We start from the raw sequence: 20,303 nt of genomic DNA, 5'->3' as shown, positions 1-20,303 counted from the left end.
TAATCATGAATTAGAAATCCTCAATTGGAGTCTCACCTTTGTATGCATATGCTGGGCGACCTTAGGTGAGCTGTTTACTATTGTTGCACTTATTAGTTGCTTTTTTTTACAAAAGGTAAACTCAAAGTGCCTTCCTTTAATTAAAGCCAGCATAAAACAAAGCAAAATAAAAGCTAAAAAAACATTCATGTATATAAAATATGGTCTAACACATCCTACGCACTAAAAGGAGGCCGCACTATCTAAAACTCTCCAAGTCAAAGGCCAAAATCCTGGCTGAAAAGAAACGGTTTTGCCTGGCACTAAAAGTAGGCAATGATGGTACCAGGAAGGCCTCCCCTAGGAGAGTGTTCCATAAGTGGGGAGCCACCACGAAAAAGGCCTGTTCTCTGGCTGCCGTCCACCACACCTCCCTCAGAGAGGGCACACGGAGAAGGAAGTCTGGGTTGGTTGAGCTTCAGCTGTGACATACCTTCCAGAATCTAACAACATTAAAGGCATTCCTGGTGGACCAGTCTACATGAACTATTTAGTTCAGCAACAGAAAGTTGTCTATGGTAAACCGCTTTGGGGAATTGTTGCTGTTGTCACAATCAAGCAGTGTATAAATTTTATGAAATAAAGAAAAATAAATAAACCCAAAAGCAACAGTCCTCTCCCACTATTTTCCCCTATTCAGGCATGGTCAAACTTGGCCCTCCAGATGTTTTGGGACTACAATTCCCATCATCCCTGACCACTGGTCCTGTTAGCTAGAGATGACGGGAGTTGTAGTCCCAAAACATCTGGAGGGCCAAATGTAGCCATGCCTGCCCTATGTATTCAGAAGCATGCTGTCTCTGATCCTGTAGGTAGTATGCAACCATCATGACTAGTAGCCATTATTGCATAAGCCAGGCTTCCTCAAATTCGGCCCTTCAGATGTTTTGAGACTGCAATTCCCATCATCCCTGACCACTGGTCCCGCTAGCTAGGGATCATGGGAGTTGTAGGCCAAAAACATCTGGGGGGGGGCGAGTTTGAGGAAGCCTGGATAAGCTAAATTACACGAGCACTTGAAAGCACAACATGAGTGCTGAGCATCACCAACTTCTTACATTTTGGGGGAAATTAAGTGCCTTGTTCCCGACAGGGTGTGACGCGCTCATCATTTCAGAAGACAGCTTCGAGGGAAAGGACGAGAAACTGATTGCTTTCATAAATGAGAAAAGGCAAGTGGCTTTGCCGTTTGAAATCCCATGCTACAATCAGTTTGCACTTTGGCTGAACCCAGCCTGGTAATATTATCTATCCCATTCCCACAGAGGATGTGTTGAGAGAGAGAGAGAGAGAGAGAGCGAGCGAGCGAGAGAGAGAGAGCACCAAGCTGTGTAGTGCACCTTTTTAAAAAATAATAATAATTTCATGGCAGTTTTGAAAGCTATGCAAGTTGTGTTGTGTTCTGCCACCTCAGCAAAAGGTTTTATTAAGTGAAGTGGAAATAGTAAAACCCTGAAGGGCATTACGCCCTACAATCAATACTATTTGCGTGTTCAGACCCTGAACCCCCCCCCCACCAAAATAAATTCACACATGACTCAAATTTTGGTTTGGGTTTTTGGCAGAATTTAGGCCACAATGATTGATTACAGAAAGTGAGTGGCTGAATAGGCTCTGGTTTGCAGGTAGTGCTGACCCAGAGTTCCAGCATAGGTCAGCCAAGGGTGAACACCTGGATAAGCGGAAAGCCAGGAATGGGCTAACTCCGCCCCCCAAATGTCCCCCTGGACTCAGGCACGGGCACAACCCCCTCTCAGGGGTTGACCAAACCATCGAGTCCCTGGATTCCTTTAACAGAATACCCTTCACATAGGAATGGCGAGAGCGTTCTCCCATCCCTATCACCTGAACCAGAGCCTATCCGCAACCTTACTAGTTGTGACAATTTGCTATGCGGCAGGAGAAACCCAAATGGCAACAGCCAATCAGCCAAGTGGGGGAAATTCCTGCCATGCCCCTGTCCCAATGACAGACAACACACGACGGCATAGCAAGGTCAAGCACAAAGCCCTAAAAGTAGGGAGAGGTGGGTGGGTGTTCCGAATGCATGTGCCAAAAGAGGAAGCTCTGGGTCACATGTGTGGGCATAAATAGATCCCTCGAACCATTTGGACTGCGTCCCATTGGCCAGATTGCACCCAGCTTTGAGGAACCTACCAATCGGGTGTTGTGGCTGTCCAAATGTACCCACCCACAACACAGGGTGTCGGTTTTCCAGGTCTCACCACATCTTTAAGGGAGGACCCGATTTGCAATATCTTTGCCGGCAGAGGGTTGTGAGGGGTTCCACTCAGCAAAACGTAAGCACACGTTTCAGACTGAAGATCAAAGTTTCCCGGCTGGTTGCGTTCTGTTGTGCTCTCGTTGTAACGGGTTGGATTAAATCATAGCATCTCAGTGGTCAGAAACAAAGGAGACAGAGGGGGCTTTTTTTAAACCTACACGGGAGTTGGCAAAAATACAAGAGATCAACATCAAAAGCTTCTTGAGTTATAGGGCTGAAAATCAAGGTAATGCCGACAGAGGAAAAACAGAAAACAAATGGTGGAAGGGCACAGCAACACTACACAATCTGTGTTAATATAAATCTGGGGCCTTCCACAACCTCAAGAATATGTTAGACCTCACAAGGGGGTATTTGAGGTGTTCAAATTGAGGTCCTTAAAGAAACAAGGGTTTGAACGGGACCCTGCCTGGCTCACTATTCCAGGTGTACCTCACTACTGCATTTGCCTCCCGCTATGCTAGCCATAAGGAGGCCCAAGTTATTAATTGCGGTGTAGGGAAAAAGGCAGCGGATGTACCTGGCACTTCAGATGCCCTAGCAGAACATTTATTTTATTTTATTTATTATATTTGTATACCACACTTCATCCAGAGATCTCAGGGCTGTTCACAACATAACAATATAGTATATAAAAACACAAAATACATGATAAAAAACGAAGAGGGGGACACAAACAAATAACTCCCCCTCCTACAAACACGCTTAAAAGGGGCGTAAGGTGTCAATCAGCCCAAGGCCTGGTTGAAGAGGAACACTTTTGCCTGGTGCCTAAAGGTGTATAATGAAGGTGCCAGCCGAACTTCTCTGGGGAAAGCATTCCACAGACGGGGAGCCACTGCAGAGAAGGCCCTGTTCTCATGTTGCCAACCTCCGGTCCTCTTGTGGAGGAGGCACACTCTCCTTGCTGATTTGCCCTGTCTACATGCCTGTGAAAACCACATACTCTCTTGACGTATACAAAGGGAAGGGAGAGGGAAGCTTGTTTTGCTAGAAAGCTCCTCCTGGTTGTTCATTTGCTCTGAATTGGATGCAGAAATCTCCTGAGTCTTGAAACCAAAGCACAGCACCACTACGTGTGACCAACCCACCAAGTTCCCATGATCTGTGCATTTTCTGGCTCCAATAATCTTCATCCTGAAACGGAACTCGCAGTTCAGCTTGGAATGGAATGTTTCGTGTCACTGTTAAAACAGTGGTTAAAAATAAAAGCTTCTTAGACGGGAACGGGTTTTGGAGCAATTTGCTCTTGGAGAAAGAGCAGCCAAACACTTAAGTGTATCGTATGACGCTAGCATACCTGTTTCACTTTCTACCATGACCCCAGGATAAGCCAGTCAATTCCTGCACAAGCACCAGGGAGAAGAGAAGGAAAAAACCCAACAGCTCCCCAAAGGGTGCCTCAAACAAAGCCTATTCTTGTTCCCATCGAGTCAACAGCAGCTCTGATCTGGATTTCAATCTCTTGGATTAAGAACACATGAAATTGGCTATCAGATCTCTTTAGCCTGCTGCTAATCATGAAACGCAATAAACAGAAACAAAGGCAGCATGGAAGCTCATAGAACGTGGCAACACAGATGTTCTCTAAATTCCACCCAACCCAACTAGAAAGGGGATGAGGTTAGTTCACTGCTCAACATACATAATAATTTATAATAATAATAATTTATTATTTATACCCCGCCCATCTGGCTGAGTTTCCCCAGCCACTCTTGGCTATATTATCCAGAGCTCCATGAAATCAGTCATTACCTTCATGTAGGGAAGGTCCATTGTTCTGCAGGAGACCATCTTCTTTCCATGCAGAAGGTCCCAGGGCCAATTCCTGGCATCTCCTGGTAGGACTGGGAAAGTCTGCAAGGATGTGCTTTCCTACTTAGCTGGGGTCCATTGTGGATGCTTCCAAACAGGCGTTTACTGTGATGAGATATTCTTCATGCATGCAGGGTTTCTTTCTTTCTTTTTTTTAGTGTCCTCATAGAATTAGAGAGTTGGAAGGGACCCTAAGGGCCATCTCATCCAACCCCCTGCAATGGCATCAAAAAGCCAGGCTGTATTCTCCACCCACCCACCTACCGTACCCTTACCCATTTAATCTAGACTTGCCCTTTCCAGGAAAAATCCATTTATTTTTTTTAAGGTAGCACCTTACTGCCAACAACTCAATGGGCTTGCCGATCAGAAGGTCGGCACCCCTGTGACGGGGTGAGCTCCCGTTGCTCGGTCCCTGCTCCTGCCAACCTAGCAGTTCGAAAGCACGTCAAAGTGCAAGTAGATGAATAGGTACCGCTCCAGCGGGAAGGTAAACAGCGTTTCCGTGCGCTGCTCTGGTTCGCCAGAAGCGGCTTAGTCATGCTGGCCACATGACTGTACGCCGGCTCCCTCGGCCAATAAAGCGAGATGAGCGCCACAACCCCAGAGTCGTCCACAACTGGACCTAATGGTCAGGGGTCCCTTTACCTTTACCCAACATTAAGCCCTCATATGAAAGCACCTTAAAACTGAGCACACTTGCTCCCAGTGCTTTTTTAAAATAGAAATGTTTAGGGATACTCTCATTTTGACTCAAGAAAAACCATTTTGGGGATAGCAATGGAACTGACAATTCACTCTACTGTTCAATGGAACTGCCGATTCACCGTGCTAGAGAAGAATTTAGTTTTTTCTCCCATTAGAGTCACAAAATGTTTAGGGATATGCATACCCCTGCGTCCCCCCAGAAAAAAAGCACTGCTTGCTCCCATCCAGCAAACACTACACAGATTTAGCTGCGCAGATCTTGAGGGCAGATCTGCTGTTTTAATGTTCTAATGCAGGCTGCCTCAACCTCGGCCCTCCAGATGTTTTGAAACTACAATTCCCATCATCCCTGACCAATGGTCCTGCTAGCTAGGGATCATGGGAGTTGTAGGCCAAAAAATATCTGGAGGGCTGAGATTGAGGAGGTCTGTTCTAATGCTCACTACATACTGGGCAGAGCAGGAGATATGGCAGACCTAGCGTCCAATCCTATCTATGGCACCTGGTTTCAAATTGAAACCGCACTCGATTTTAATTTGCACTTTTTTGCACAACATGTATATATATTTTTTGCATTGTTCGGAAACCGCTCAGGGCCTCAATGCAAACAGTAGATTAAAAATCCCATAAATAAAGCAAAACAGTCCCACAGTGATCTCTGGGCAGGTCAGGCTTTTGCACTAGAAAGCCTTGCTCCAGGTGCAACATGCATGGCCTAAGCTTCTGAGTAAGGGAGGAAAGGAAAGAAGGAAATTCCTCTATTGCAGCCTGGCAAGGACACTATCTTTGCAAATGTGTACAGTGTGCTTTCTCCTTTCTGGGACATCAACCTGAGGATAATACCCATCTAGAAACAACCTTAATAGCGGAGTAAACTCACCAAGGCTTTAGATAGTCAAGATCTAAGCAGTTATGACAGCCATATAATGGAATGCACTTCCTAGAGAGCTTTGTATCAGCTCCTACTCCAGTTTTCTTCCACCAAGCACATCAAAGCTTTGATTAAGGATGGACTGAGTCCTGCTGCTTTTAAGATCACATTTGCTCCCGCCTCATTTGTTCTACGTAACTAATTCTGAGGTTGTTTTCCATCCTTTGCCAGCTTGACAGGTGAGTTTAGAAATGTAATTCAAGTACCGTATTTTTCCGTTTGTAAGATACCCCCATGTATAAGACAACCCCTATTCTTTTAACCCAAAATTAAGAAATTAAGTTGTTTAGCTTTTTTGGGGGGGGGGTACAGGAGGTCACTTCCACCAATCGCACACCCACCTGCCTGCCACTGCTGACCGCTTGCCACAGCCACTGCCGATTGCACATCTCGTCCCAGCCGCCAATTGTCTGCCCGCTCTCTGCCACCAACAGCCCACCCGCCCACTTGCCGTAGCCGCCAATCGCCTGCTCGTCTCACCACAGCCGCCAATCACCTGCCCAATTGCCACAGCCAATTGCCAGCAGGCCTTGCCGCAGCCACCAGTCACCCGCCCAATCTTCTGCTTGCTGCTGCCATTAATCGCATGTCCCCTCTCTGCATTCACTATCCGTGTATAAGACGACGCCCAATTTTTTAAGCAAAAAGCATTGTCTTATACACGGAAAAATATGGTAACTGAATGGAGGAATACGGGCTTGCCACAAAATGCATGAACTAGTGACTTCTGTCATAAGTCAGAGTGAGGTAGAGATGGAGAGAAGAGAAGAAAACCTCTGGACAGCAGGCTTGGCCATGGAAAAGAAACTGGGGTTCATTTTCCTGCCTGCCTCTGCTCTGCTGCCCTGCTAGCTGCTTCCCAAATTGGTGTCCATTTGTTTTTAATTCAAAATGTTTATAACTCACCTTTCTGCGGAATTATGGCAACAGTAGTTTGGAGAGGATGCTAAGAAGTCTTCCCTCTCCACCAACATTTAAGAGTTCTCTAGAGAAAGAGAATGACTATTAAACAATCTTGATTCAATCCATCTATATATATGTAGATATGTCCCCAAGGGCTTATTCTGGCCTTCCCCACCCTCATCTTAATGCCTTTCATCTTCCTTGAGCTTCAGATAAATGGAAGGCTGATGAGAGAAAAAAGGAAGAACTATTTATAAGCTGCTCTCCAAGATAAATTACTTTGTGCATCTTCAAGAAGAGCCTTGAAATCTATACAGAGGATCACCAGACCAAGCAGGGGAACAGGATCATCAGATAGGCAGGGACACAGCAGCACCAGAAAACGTGTTGCTCTAAAAAGAAGGAAGAAACTTGAAGTGTGGCAGCTCCAGCTCTATTAATCTTCTGTAAGTAAGAACAACAGTGTTTTGTGTAGCTCTCGGTTTCAGAAATATAAAAAGATACATGGTTCTCTCTTCTCCTACTCTGCAGTGTTCTAGACAAAAACTCCTGGGCACCCGAGTTTGTTTTGAAAGCCATTTTTCATTGGCTAGTAAAAAACGGGCTGTGAGGTATTCTTTATTTCTGGCTGTGAATGACTACGATGGGAGCATTAAAGAGGCATCTCCATCTATCACGAGTGCTCTCCTGAATGCGCACAAAAATTACTCATCTAAATCTAATGCTACAATAGCAGTCCGCTCTGCCGGCAAAAACATCCATCCACTTTTCCAAGAGAGCATTAAGGTGGCTCGCATGGCAATGTTTCACGCAAGACACCAACTCTTATACACAAATTAGAGGCACCCAGCATGCCCCTGTACTTGTATATGAAAACTGAAAAACAAACCCTAATATATCTAAGGATGGTACCATGATCTGCTGTCTACAGCTATTTAGCATGCCCCCAAACCACATGGCGCAGTCCTTTGCCGTTTCAGACAGAAGGGAGGGAGGGAGCCGCATGTTTGAAGGCTTCCCAGTTTTTAAAACAAGGCCTATCTGAACATGCAGCGAATTTGAAAACAACTTGGATCCACTTTTACCACCCTGCTGCTCTCCAGATCTTTTGTCCCATTAGTCGCGGGCAACAGATATTGGCAGAAACCACTGTTTTTAAGTCAAATGACTGTTTGCATGGCGTTGAAGAATTGTAAGGTAAAGGTAAAGGGACCTCTGACCATTGGGTCCAGTCGTGGCCGACTCTGGGGTTGCAGCGCTCATCTTGCTTTATTGGCCGAGGGAGCCGGCGTACAGCTTCCAGGTCATGTGGCCAGCATGACTAAGCTGCTTCTGGCAAACCAGAACAGCATACGGAAACGCCGTTTACCTTCCCACCGGAGCAGTACCTATTTATCTACTTGCACTTTGACGTGCTTTCGAACTGCTAGGTTGGCAGGAGCTGGGACCGAGCAATGGGAGCTCACCCCGTCGCGGGGATTCGAACCGTTGACCTTCTGATCAGCAAGTCCTAGGCTCTGTGGTTTAACCCACAGCACCACTCATGTCCCTGAAGAATTGTATCCAGACCTAAATTCATTATACATCTCTGACACATACAACAGAGAGCCAGCGTTGTACAGTTGTTAGGGTGTCAGGGTACAGAGATGCGATTTCCAATTCTCACAAAGCTTACCAGGTAACTTTTGGACTTTCAGTCCAACCTGGCTCACGGGATTGAAGCATAACAAGTGGGCGAATTGTGAAAATACATCCTGGATTTCGCAGGAGAATGCTGAGCTAACAGTGATCACCATCGCAAGAAGCGTAGTTTGCATTTTCCCTTCCCTGCAAGCTAACAAGCATCCTTGACAAAGAAGTTGGGGGGGTGGAGAAGACGATCTGAACTTTTGCTTTGGTGTTCTGATGGCTTTATATTGGAGATAAGACTTTTTATTATATTTTCTTCATACAAGTCAAAGTTAAAATGTGCTCTCACTTAAAAGGTCACTGCAAGCACCTCGCTAAGGTTAATAGATTCCCCATTTAAAATTTCACGTTTCAATGCCATTACCGTAAAAGGAAAACTATGAGCTGAAAGAATGCTGGATATTTAAGGAGCCTGATAGTTCACTATATATGTATATAGCTTGCAGACTTTAATGTTCTTCCTGGACTTTGAAAATAATTACTCCCTTGCTTGAAAGCTTTCCTGTTAAACTTTAGCTTGTAATAGACTTCAGAAGCAACAGAGGAATGGTGACCAGCGGCTGCCAGGTTTTAGTACTATAAGTGGGCTGCTTGAACAAAAGAAATCTTTATCACACAACTAGTTATGATGCATAGGGACATGGGTGGTGCTGTGGTCTAAATCACTGAGCCTCTTGAGCTTGTAAATCAGAAGGTCGGCGGTTCAAATCCCTGCAATGCAGTGAGTTCCCGTTGCTCTGTCCCAGCTCCTGCCAACCTAGCAGTTCGAAAGCATGCCACTGCAAGTACCGCTGTGGCGGGAAGGTAAACAGCATTTCAAGCACTCTGGTTTCCGTCACAGTGTTCTGTTGTGCTAGAAGCGGTTTAGTCATGCTGGCCACATGACCTGGAAAGCTGTCTGTGGACAAACGCCAGCTCCCTTGGCCTGAAAGAGAGATGAGCGCCACAACCACACAGTCTCCTTTGACTAGACTTAACCGTCTAGGGGTCCTTTACCTTTTACCTATGATACATACATGGCAGGTTAGCAACTGGAGGCCCTTGGGCCAAATCTGGCCTATGAAAGGGTGCTAGTCTGAACCACTAAGAACTTGGCTCAGCTACTATTTCAAAAATAAAACTGGGTGGCAGAAGGAGAATTTGGCATGCTGACATCCGCACTTTGGGGAAAGGGTGGGATAAAAGTGTGATGAATAGAATGTCGTCCCCGCCCCCTGCTGACAACCCAACAGAAGAATATGACGACAGTGGAAGCGGCAGCAGCTGGAAGAGATGTGGTTCACTAGGGAAGAGCTGAAACTGAGTATTAGAGTAGGTGCTTTGCATGCCAAAGGTTACAGATTCAATCCCCAGCATCCTGACATAAGCGCTGGGATAAATCCCTGCCTGAAAGCCTCAAGAGCCGTCAGTCACTGTAGCTGATACTGAACCTACCCAACCTAAGATGAACTTATAATGTCTGGTTTCAATAGATTTTTCAAATGCTTAACTCAGTCTTTTAGATAAGTTCATGAAGATACCAACAAAAGGTAAATTCGGTGTTATTCACAATACTGAGAGATGCTAGTGAAATTGTAGATAGATGTTAATGAAGTTGTTGACAGGGTGCTGGCTTTTTGCATCTGTTTCACCCTGGCAGTCCAAGTAATCAAGAGGCCGCTGTTCGCCCCTAATGGGGCCCTTTTAATAATAATAATAATAATAATAATAATAATAATAATAATAATAATAATAATAATAGATTATTTGTACCCTGCCCATCTGGCTGGGTTTCCCCAGCCACGCTGGGCGGCTTCCACAGAGACCAGAAATACACTAAAATGTCACACATTAAAAACTTCCCTGAAGTTGTCTTCTGAATGTCAGGTAGTTGTTTATCGCTTTGACATCTGATGGGAGGGCGTTCCACAGGGCAGGCGCCACTACCAAGAAGGCCCTCTGCCTGGTTCCCTGTAGCTTTGCTTCTCGCAATGAGGGAACCGCCAGAAAGCCCTTGGTGCTGGACCTCAGCGTCCGGGCAGAACGATGTGGGTGGAGACGCTCCTTCAGGTATACTGGGCTGAGGCCGTTTAGGGCTTTAAACACCAACACTTTGAATTGTGCTCAGAAATGTACTGGGACCCAATGTAGGTATTTCAAGACCGGTGTTATGTGGTCTCAGCGGCCGCCCCCAGTCACCAGTCTAGCTGCCGCATTCTGGATTAGTTGTAGTTTCTGGGTCCCCTTCAAAGGTAGCCCCACGTAGAGCGCATTGCAGTAGTCCAAGCTTGCAGGTAGCATACTCCCAATATACCGTATTTTTCGCCCTATAGGACTCACTTTTCCCCCTCCAAAAATGAAGGGGAAATCTGTGTGCATCCTATGGGGCGAATACAGGCTTTAGCTGAAGCTTGGAGAGCGAGAGGGGTCGGTGCGCACTCCCCAGGCTTCAGGAAGCTATCAGCAAGCTTGGGGATCCCGCGGAAGTTCCCGCAGGGCTCCCTAGGCTGCAGATAGCAGCCTGTCGCCCGGCGCGCGGGGTGCCCTGAAACAGAGCGCCCCGCGCACCGGGCAGATATCCGCAGCCTGGGGAGTCCTGCAGGAGTTCTCGCAGCGCTCCCTAGGCTGCGGACAGCAGCCTTGTGCATGGAGCGCGGGGTGCACTGAAGCAGAGCGCCCCGCACTTCGGGCAGACATCGGCCAGCCCCACAAGCCCGGGGGACAGCGGGGAGGCAGAGCGCCGCCATACCGCTGTTCCCCGACCTGGTTTGGTTTCCCCGACCTGGTTTTGGGGGGAAAATAAAGGAAAACATTTTTTCCTTTATTTCCCCCCAAAAAAACTAGGTGCGTCCTATGGGACAAAAAATACGGTAGTTTTCTGGGCTTCTTCAGTGGTCTAATCTCAAAGTCTTAATTCGTATATTGTTATTCAATCTTATAGAGAATACTCTTTCTTGGCTTAAGATTATGAGACTGATTAGGAAGCCACTTGGAAAAGTTAGGTTGAGAATCTGGCACATCACCTGTCACCCATTCCCTTTCCCAGAAGTAATCTTCAGCAAGGATGCACACTTATGGTTGAAGTCTAGAAAACAGGATGTGGTCTGAAGACGGAACACTAGCCACACAAATTCCCGGTGTAGGCAGTGGCACTAGCACCAGGAGGAAGAATCTCAGAATCATAGAATCGTAGAGTTGGAAGGGGCCCTGAGCTTTATCTAGTCCAATCCCTTGCAATGCAGGAATAGGCGGCTGTCCCATACGGGAATCAAACCTGCAACCTTGGCCTTATCCGCTCCAGGTGCTAACCAACTGAGCCATTTTGTAAGAAGACAAGCAGCTACATAATTCTGCGCCCTAAGCTGCAGCTGAGCATCATTTCAGAAAAGAAAAGAAATCTAAAAGTCTGGAATTTGAAAGAGAACTTGAATTTAAGTCTTGAAATGTACATTTTGTTTTATTTTGTATTTAGTGTTTAGGGCGCAACTTTCCCCAAAGCCTACCTTTAGAGATACCTTCATACTCTAGTAGAATATTAATGAAGTGGCTGTTGTAAGCAAGTTCTCTTCAGTTCAATATTTTATTTAGTGCATTTTTAAGCCTGCCTTCCCCAGAGGAAGCGAGTGGTGTTCTGTCCAGGCTCAAACCAAACCTAGGCCTGCTTGCTTTTGCAAGTTTGTTGTGTCACGGGCCATGTCCTAAATAGCAGCTCAACAACCATCTCCTGTATGAATCAGGGATGAACAGACCACACTTTGGCATTCAAGGGCCCCCACTATGGTAGAAGGCATGCTAAGGTCAACGTTGCAAAATATGCAGAACTCCCAATAATGCATTCATCTGGGGTTTGTCAGGAAGCAGTGAAAACAACAACAACCCAGATTCTTGCGTGCTGAGATTTCCATAAACATGAATGAAAAACAGGAGCTTTTCCAGGAGAAGAAAAACACTGAAAGAACAGACTTACCAGGCGTCTCCTCTCCTCTTCTACCGCAATCAATAACCGGGCAAACTCCTTCAGTGACTGGGCTATGAGAGAAGAGGGCAGGGGTTGGAAACAACAAGGCAGAATGAATTAATTTTATTTTGCAAAGTCATTGCTGGTCTTCACGCAAGGAGTAAGTGGCGCTTATGAATTCTTAAGGTTCCCCCTTGAGGTAGGGGAACGGCAGCAGTGAAACTGGCTTAGATTTGTCACGCAGGACTATCCTCAAGAACCATTTCTTAATCTGCAGTGCAAGGCCCCGGCCTCTGCAAAAAGGAGCGAATCCATCACAAATAGAAGCCTCTGGGAAGAGCCCCAGAAATCAAAAGTCAAATGCTCAACACTTCGAAAACCTGTTTCGGGAGGATAAGATTGTCCTCCGTACAGTGCGAGGAGACGTTCTTTGGAAATGGTCTACATGTTAAGTCTTGCCCTGGGAATGCCATAAAAAAGCAAAAACAAAAAAAGCCACAGTTTCCCTGTAGGGAGAATTCAAATTTTAAGCCTACATTTCTTCTTGTGTGAAAGGCAGGCATTCTTGGTCCTTGCCTGCGTGGTTTAGAGCAGGGGAACAGCTACTTGTTACAGCAGCCTTGCCCAACCTAGTATGCTACAGATGTTTTTTTAAAAAACAGAATCATAGAATGGTATAATTGTAGGGTTTGAAGGGACCCTGAGGATCATCTAGTCCAACCCTCTGCAATGCAGGAATAGGCAGCTGTCTCATACAGGGATCAAACCTGCAACCTTGCCATTATCAGTGCCATGCTCTAAGCAACTGAGCACGATAGAAGCTCTGCAAATTAGATCTCCTTTTTGCTGATTAGGATATTTTTTATTAAAGAGAGGAGACAGAATATACAGTGGTACCTCAGGTTAAGTACTTAATTTGTTCCGGAGGTCCGTTCTTAACCTGAAACTGTTCTTAACCTGAAGCACCACTTTAGCTAATGGGACCTCCTGCTGCTACTGCGCCACCGAAGCTGTTCTCATGCTGAAGCAAAGTTCTTAACCTGAAGCATTATTTCTGGGTTAGCGGAGTCTGTAACCTGAAGCGTATGTAACCTGAAGCATATGTAACCTGAGGTAGCACTGTAAATCGGGATGGATTTTGAAATGTTGGTTCAAATGACCATGCTCTAAGCAACTGAGCTATCTAGCTCCCATCAATCCCGGCTAACATGCTCATGGCTGGAACTGATGGGAGTTGTTGTCCCGAGCATAAGGAGGACACCAGGTTGATAACGACTATAGTACAGAATATCTGCCATCCATGCAGTGGTAGGGAGGTGAACAACTCCCTAGGATAGGTACCATTTTCAGCTTTCTTCCGATACGTAACTCAAGTGATATGAGCACCAGCAAAAATGGTACCAAGCGAGAGAAGACTCCCTGCCAAATCCTCCTGCCTGAATTTATTTGATTACTGCAAAGAAATAGCATCTAAGGAGAACAAGGCGGTTTCCGTCTCCTCGGTGGATATATTCTGGCCAAGAAAATATCATTTATATTCATTCTCTGAAGTGCGCAATCATCTGTTTTTCTAATCAAGAGGTGCTCTCTTCTGAGCACTGAAGGATAAGGCCACATTCCATTCGGTGGTAGGCTGGCAACCCGCAGGAGTCGAGCACGAAGGATGGAAAACAACGCGCATAACAGAATGACACATAAACCCAAGGTTGATTAAGTATCTCGATTAAGCACTTTGCCTTGCTTTTGTTGTTTCAAGAGCCTGTTGTTAGTCTGAGAGTGCCTAAAATCTACTAGTCACCCTAGCGAAACAAAAACAGAGGGCAATTCCAGCCCATTGGCACACAACATAAATTAGACAAAATAAGACACTGCAGGAAAATTAGGGGGGTCAGGATAGGAATGGCATGTCCGTTTCCCTAGGTCAATTAAAGTAGAAATACAAACAGCAGACTGTCAGGGAAAAAAGAGGTTTCATGGGAAATTTAAAGAAAAAAAGAAAGCGTAAGAGCGAAATGAACAAGCGTAAAAACAGCAAGCAATGAAAAAGCTGGACCTCCAGATATTTCTGAACCACAATTCCCTCATCCCTGACCAATGGCCATGCTTGCTATGGCTGATTGGAGTTGTATAACTATGTCCAAGTATGTGCAGTCAAAATAATTACATTCTTACCCTGCCTATCATTCCGCCTTCCTCTATATCCAGGCATAGGCAAACTTGGCCCTCCAGATGTTTTGGGACTACAACTCCCATCATTCCTAGCTAACAGGACCAGTGGTCAGGGATGATGGGAGTTGTAGTCCCAAAAACATATGGAGGGCCGAGTTTGCCTATGCCATATCTGTTCTTGGACCGGCACCCTGTACACAGGTGGTGGTGTATACTAAATTCTAGCGCATGCACAAACCCATGAGATAGATGGCTTGAAGAGTCCGTTAGCATTTGCCTCAGGTTCTGGATACTTGCTAAAGCCAGATTCTAGGTGTAAGGACCACTTTGATATTTGGGAAAGGGCAGCATCTCACATGTTCTGTGTGCGAAAAGCTCCAAGGTTCAATCACTGGCATTTGCAGGTAGGGCTGGGAACAACTGTCCGAAATCTTGAGAGAGAGCTTCTGTCAGTAGGCTATATTAAATCAGATGGACCAATGGTCTGACTTCTCTATGTAGAACCGAGATGGCTCAATAGGTAGAGCATGAGACTCTTCATTTCCGGGCCGTGGGTTCGAGCCCCACGTTGGGCAAAAGATTCCTGCATTCCTGCAGATTCCTGGACTACATAACCCTTGTGGTCCCTTCCAACTCTACCATTCCGTCATTCTATAAAGGAGCTTAATAGGCTCCTAACTTGCAAATCCATGGGATTGCAGCATGATTTAAAAATACAGTGGTGCCTCGCAAGATGAAAAGATTCCGTTCCGCGAGTCTTTTTGTCTTGCGGTTTTTTCGTCTTGCGAAGCAAGCCCATTAGCGGATTAGCGCTATTAGCGCTATTGGCAGTTTAAGGGCTATTAAAGGCTATTAAAGGCTTAAGGGATTAGTGGTTTAGCTGCTAAAAGGCTATTAGCAGCTTAGCGCTTCAGAAAAAGGGGTTGGGGAGCGGGAAAAAAACCTCAAAAATTTTCGTCATTTTCGTCTTGCGAAGCAAGCCCACAGGGAAATTCGTCTTGCGAAGCGCCTCTGAAAACGGAAAACCCTTTCGTCTTGCGGGTTTTCTGTCTTGCGAGGCATTCGTCTTGCGGGGCACCACTGTAAGTGGGTTTTCCTTAGTGTTGCACTATAAGAAGAGAAAGAACCAAACAGAAAGCTGCCTCTTATCCCATAACTGATATACCGTACTTTTCGGTGTATAAGACGAGCTTTTTTTATTATTAAAAATAAAGGTTTAAAATTGGGGGTCATCTTATATACGGATAGTGCATAGGGGGGACGTGCGATTCATGGCAGCCGCGAGCAGGAGATTGTCAGCGGCATTTGGGCGGGTGATTGCTGGCTGCGGCAAGGCCTGCTGGCGACTGGCTGCTGCTGCGGCAATTGGGCAGGTGATTTTCAAAGAAAGCTCAACAACTCTGGGCAATTCCCCCCCATTTCCTTAATTGGGAGTCCCCAAAAATAGGGGTCGTCTTATACACGGGGGCGTGTTATACCCGGAAAAGTATGGTAATCCTGCAGCATAAAAAGAAACCGGAACAACGCCCCGTTAGGGAAGGTTAGAATGTTTGGGAGGAGGAGAAAGGAAATTTAAGAGAAGTGGAGAAATAGAGAGGCCGTTCCCTTCTCTTATTAATACAAGAATTTGGGGTCAGATGAAGCTCAGTGGTGGGTCCAGCAACAGAAAGTACTTCTGAAAACAGCGGATAGTAAAACTAGTTATGGAATTTGCTGGTGGCAACTACCTGGTGCTGCTTTAAAAGTGGGGTTAGACCATTTCATATAGGAAGGAAGCTATCAGTGGCTACTAGTCATAATGAGTATAATCTGCCACCAGGACTGGAAGCACACCTCTGAATACAAGTCACTGGGGAACAAGTACAGGAGAGGTCTCCTGTCTTCATTTTCTGCTAACATTCTTCCCAGGTGTATCTGCTTGGCTGCTGGGCAAAACAAGGTGCTGGTCTACACAGACATTTGATAAGACCAAAGAGGCCTTTAAATAGTGTGGCTGCACAGTCAAAGGGTTTTCATAATACTGCTCCGTCATGCAACGTCTCAATTCAGCCACAAACCAATATGCTATTCTTGTAAGGTAAAGGTAAAGGGACCCCTGAGCATTAGGTCCAGTCGCGGATGACTCTGGGGTTGCGGCGCTCATCTCACTTTATTGGCTTAGGGAGCCGGCGTACAGCTTTCGGGTCATGTGGCCAGCACCACTAAGCCACTTCTGGCGAACCAGAGCAGTGCACGGAAACACCGTTTACCTTCCCGTCGGAGCGGTACCTATTTATCCACTTGCACTTTGATGTGCTTTCAAACTGCTAGGTTGGCAGGAGCTGGGACCGAGCAATGGGAGCTCACCCCGTTGCGGGGATTTGAACAGCCAACCTTCTGATGGGCAAGTCCTAGGCTCTGTGGTTTAACCCACGATGCCACCCGCGTCCCTGCTATTCTTGTAATACCAACCAATTAACATGCTCACGTATTGAGGAAACATGAATTTCAAAATGGAAAACCAGCAGATTTATTTGAACTGCTTCTTTTATTGGCAATTTAAAATCAAAAATTTTGGTCCAGAGTCTTCTAGCTTGGTTAGACCCAGGACCCACATTCAATCCGGAGCTACAATATTAGAACCTCTTAGAATTTACTTTTTCTGCCCCCATTTCTCCTCCTGTCTTCAAGGATACCATATATAAGAGGGCAGGTCTCCTGTGCTTTTGTAGTTATACAGAAGAGGGCATTTTGGAAAGGGCACCTTGTTCTGCATGGATGAGACGATGAGATTTCACAAAGTATTTTACATCTGCTATAAATAAAGGGGCTCTGTCAACGTTCCTATCTGACCCTCATTTATCTCTGCCTTTTATGATATTTTGGAAGAAAATCAAGCACAGGGAAAAGGGAGATCATGGTGGTGCGATTGGTGTGATCCAGCTGAGGTCAAGGCACATCAGGCGTCTTGACCCACCAGTTGAAGAACCACGATTCAAGTCCTCTTGATATTTAAAAAATCCATCCACTCTGGTATGGAAAGGGTCAAGGGAACAAAGGCAGTTTTTATCAGGAAAATAAACATTACAGGAGCTCAACGTATTTCTGGGAAGCCTCTTTGGGAACAACATTTAATTTCCGAATAAAATATGGAACAAATGCTATGATGTGGGAGTCTGATGATCACAGAAAGGGGAAAAATTGGTGGTAAATGAAAACAAGATAAAATGGTAAGTCAGAAAACAGAAATGGGGAGGAAATGTTTCTGAAATGTATGCAGTAAATATTTGGACAGGCTGGTTTTTTTGCTTTCCAAAACGGGGGCGGAGGAATGAGAGAGAGAAAGAGACAGACAGACAGACACACCGAACTTGCATGAACTTCTACATTGTGTTGCAACACTGGTGATTTAGAAAACAGCTCCTCTTATACTTTGCAAGCATAACCATTAATTCTTTACCAGCCATTATTTTGCATTTTACGCAGGAACACTGCATCTAAATGTTATCGAGGAACCATTAGGGAAAGGAGTGCCTGTTAGACTCGGGTGTTCAAATGTTCCCAGCAGCTTAAGTCAGGTCCGTATGTGTTAAGTTTCAGACTGCTTACTACAATGGATGCTTTGGTGGTATGTCAATCGAGACCCTCAGCTTGCCTATGTGGAAACCCCCAGGTCCACCAAGCATGCAAAAATACACCCTTTTTTGATAACAACCTGCCCCCTCAGGCCCCCGGCCAGTTTCCACAACTTATCCCCACTTCTGTAATTCTGAACTTTAAACTCCACCAATGTTGAATCCTTAACCAATGTGCGAATGGTAAACATAAAGTATGGTCTAATAAATCACGCGTCGCAAAATTACAGACAGCACCAGCATTATCATCATCATCATTATCAGCACTAGTAAATCTGACATTAGCTCAGATATACAATTCACGCTGGACCAACTTTTAATATTTTCAACTGGCAGGCGCCATACGCATTTGCGGTAAAGATGGTAAGGAACATATTGTTTGCATTTTCATTCATATTCAGGGAAGTACTTTGTAAAACAGTTGAGTTTCTTGTAAAGTCAGCTAGACAAAATGCTTCCAGATTATATCTCTGTGGAAACAAGTCGGTTTTAACCACAGCATGATTTGGTACTCGTCATGCAAGTTGCACTTTTACTTGTGGGCGTTGCCACCAGCTTCTAGTTGCCATTTATTTGGTGACACAGACTTCACGTCATCTAGGAAGGTTGGAGCAATGAATGTTTGCTCTCGCTCTCTCCCTCTTCCCACCTCTACACATTTATTTCTGAGTCACAACTTTTCAAAGTTCACGAACACATTCCTAAGCAAGACATCAGACAGGTTGATCAATCTTGGGGAGCCTTGGTCAATCCTGCGGATGCATTCACCATGTGCCTTGGCCTACTTCTCAAGCTTTCCAATCCAACCTGGGCAATCCATGCTGGAGACATGAGGACCAGTCTTTGCTGTACCCTAAGGGTGGCTCTGTGGGTTAAACCACAGAGCCTAGGGCTTGCCGATCAGAAGGGTGGCGGTTCAAATCCCTGCGACGGGGTGAGCTCCCCATTGCTCGGTCTCTGCTCCTGCCAACCTAGCAGTTTGAAAGCATGTCAAAGTGCAAGTAGATAAATAGGTACCGCTCCAGCGGGAAGGTAAATGGCATTTCCGTGCGCTGCTCTGGTTCACCAGAAGTGGCTTAGTCATGCTGGCCACATGACTAAGCTGTACGCCAGTTCCCTTGGCCACTAAAGTGAGATGAGTGCCACAACCCCAGAGTCGGCCGTGAATGGACCTAATGGTCAGGGGTCCTTTACCTTTACTAAGAACAATACAGTGGTACCTCGGAAGTTGAACTGAATCTATTCCAGAAGTCCGTTCAACTTCCAAAACATTCGGAATCCAAGTCATGGCTACTAATTGGCGGCAGGAAGCTCCTGCCGCCAATCAGAAGCCAGAGAAGTCACGTCAGATGTTCAGGTTCCAAAGAACATTCAAAAACAGAAACAATCACTTCCAGTTTTTGACTGTTCAGGAGCCAAAACATTTGACTCCAAAGGCGTTTGAAAACCAAGGCAGATGAAGTTGGGACCTAAAGTGCAGCTCGGTATAAAGAGGTGTGGGATAGAGCTATTAATGATATATTAGTATGTGCCATCATGGTAAGACAGGGAAATGATAAATGCAGGAGAAATGATTCTGAGGAGATGTGGTGGGCGCTTGTAGAATTTGTACTGTTAAAACGGAAAGGGGTCACACCATCGCAAAAAGTGTTGAAATTTTGGGAGGTTGGGTAGTTAAAATGGAATGTTCTCGGTGGTGGGGTGCACATTTTTATTCTTATTTATTTATGATTATTACTTTGTCAAAATAAAATAGTTTTTTTAAAAAAAATCCCCCAAAATAAATAAAAATAAATAAAGTGTAGCTCGGCATGTCTAGAGAGGACACCGGGAAGATGATTCCGAGCAACCAATCCCTACCTCTCAGCTCAACCTATCCCACAAGCATGTTCCAAAGATATATATAGAAAAAATTTAAATGAAGGGGAAATGTGCTTGCGTCCTATGGGGGAAATGCAGGCTTTCGCTGAAGCCTGGAGAGTGAGAGGGGTCGGTGCGCACCGACCCCTCTCACTCTCCAGGCTTCAGGAAGCTATCCGCAAGTCTTGCAAGCCCGGCGGGAGGTCCCGCGGGCTCGCAAGGCTTGCGGGCAGCAGCCTGCAGCCCAAAAGCTCAGGAGACAGCGGGGCGGCGCAGCGCCGCCACCCTGCTATTCCCCGACCTGATCTGGAGGCTGGCGGGGGGAGGGGAGGAGAGAAGCAAGCTTGCTTCTCC

The 20,303-nt window shown here is 45.8% G+C and overlaps 1 protein-coding gene across 2 annotated transcripts in view; it reads right to left on the bottom strand.

The window, feature by feature from the left end:
* Positions 1 to 20,303, bottom strand: part of ARHGAP42 (Rho GTPase activating protein 42) — a 175,392-nt gene that overhangs the window by 94,766 nt on the left and 60,323 nt on the right. For both annotated transcript variants that reach the window (XR_014510183.1, XM_083436294.1), the window contains exon 3: positions 12,316 to 12,377. Coding sequence is in view for 1 of the 2 variants with exons in the window: in XM_083436294.1 (XP_083292420.1) it covers positions 12,316 to 12,377 (62 nt within the window). In the remaining variant the exon portion in view is untranslated. The remainder of the gene's footprint in view (positions 1 to 12,315; positions 12,378 to 20,303) is intronic.

Source organism: Podarcis tiliguerta, assembly GCF_965153285.1.
Source record: "Podarcis tiliguerta genome assembly, chromosome: 4".
Lineage (NCBI taxonomy): Eukaryota > Metazoa > Chordata > Lepidosauria > Squamata > Lacertidae > Podarcis > Podarcis tiliguerta.
The sequence above is the reverse complement of the archived record's forward strand: the minus strand, read 5'-3'. Positions and strand labels throughout refer to the sequence as shown.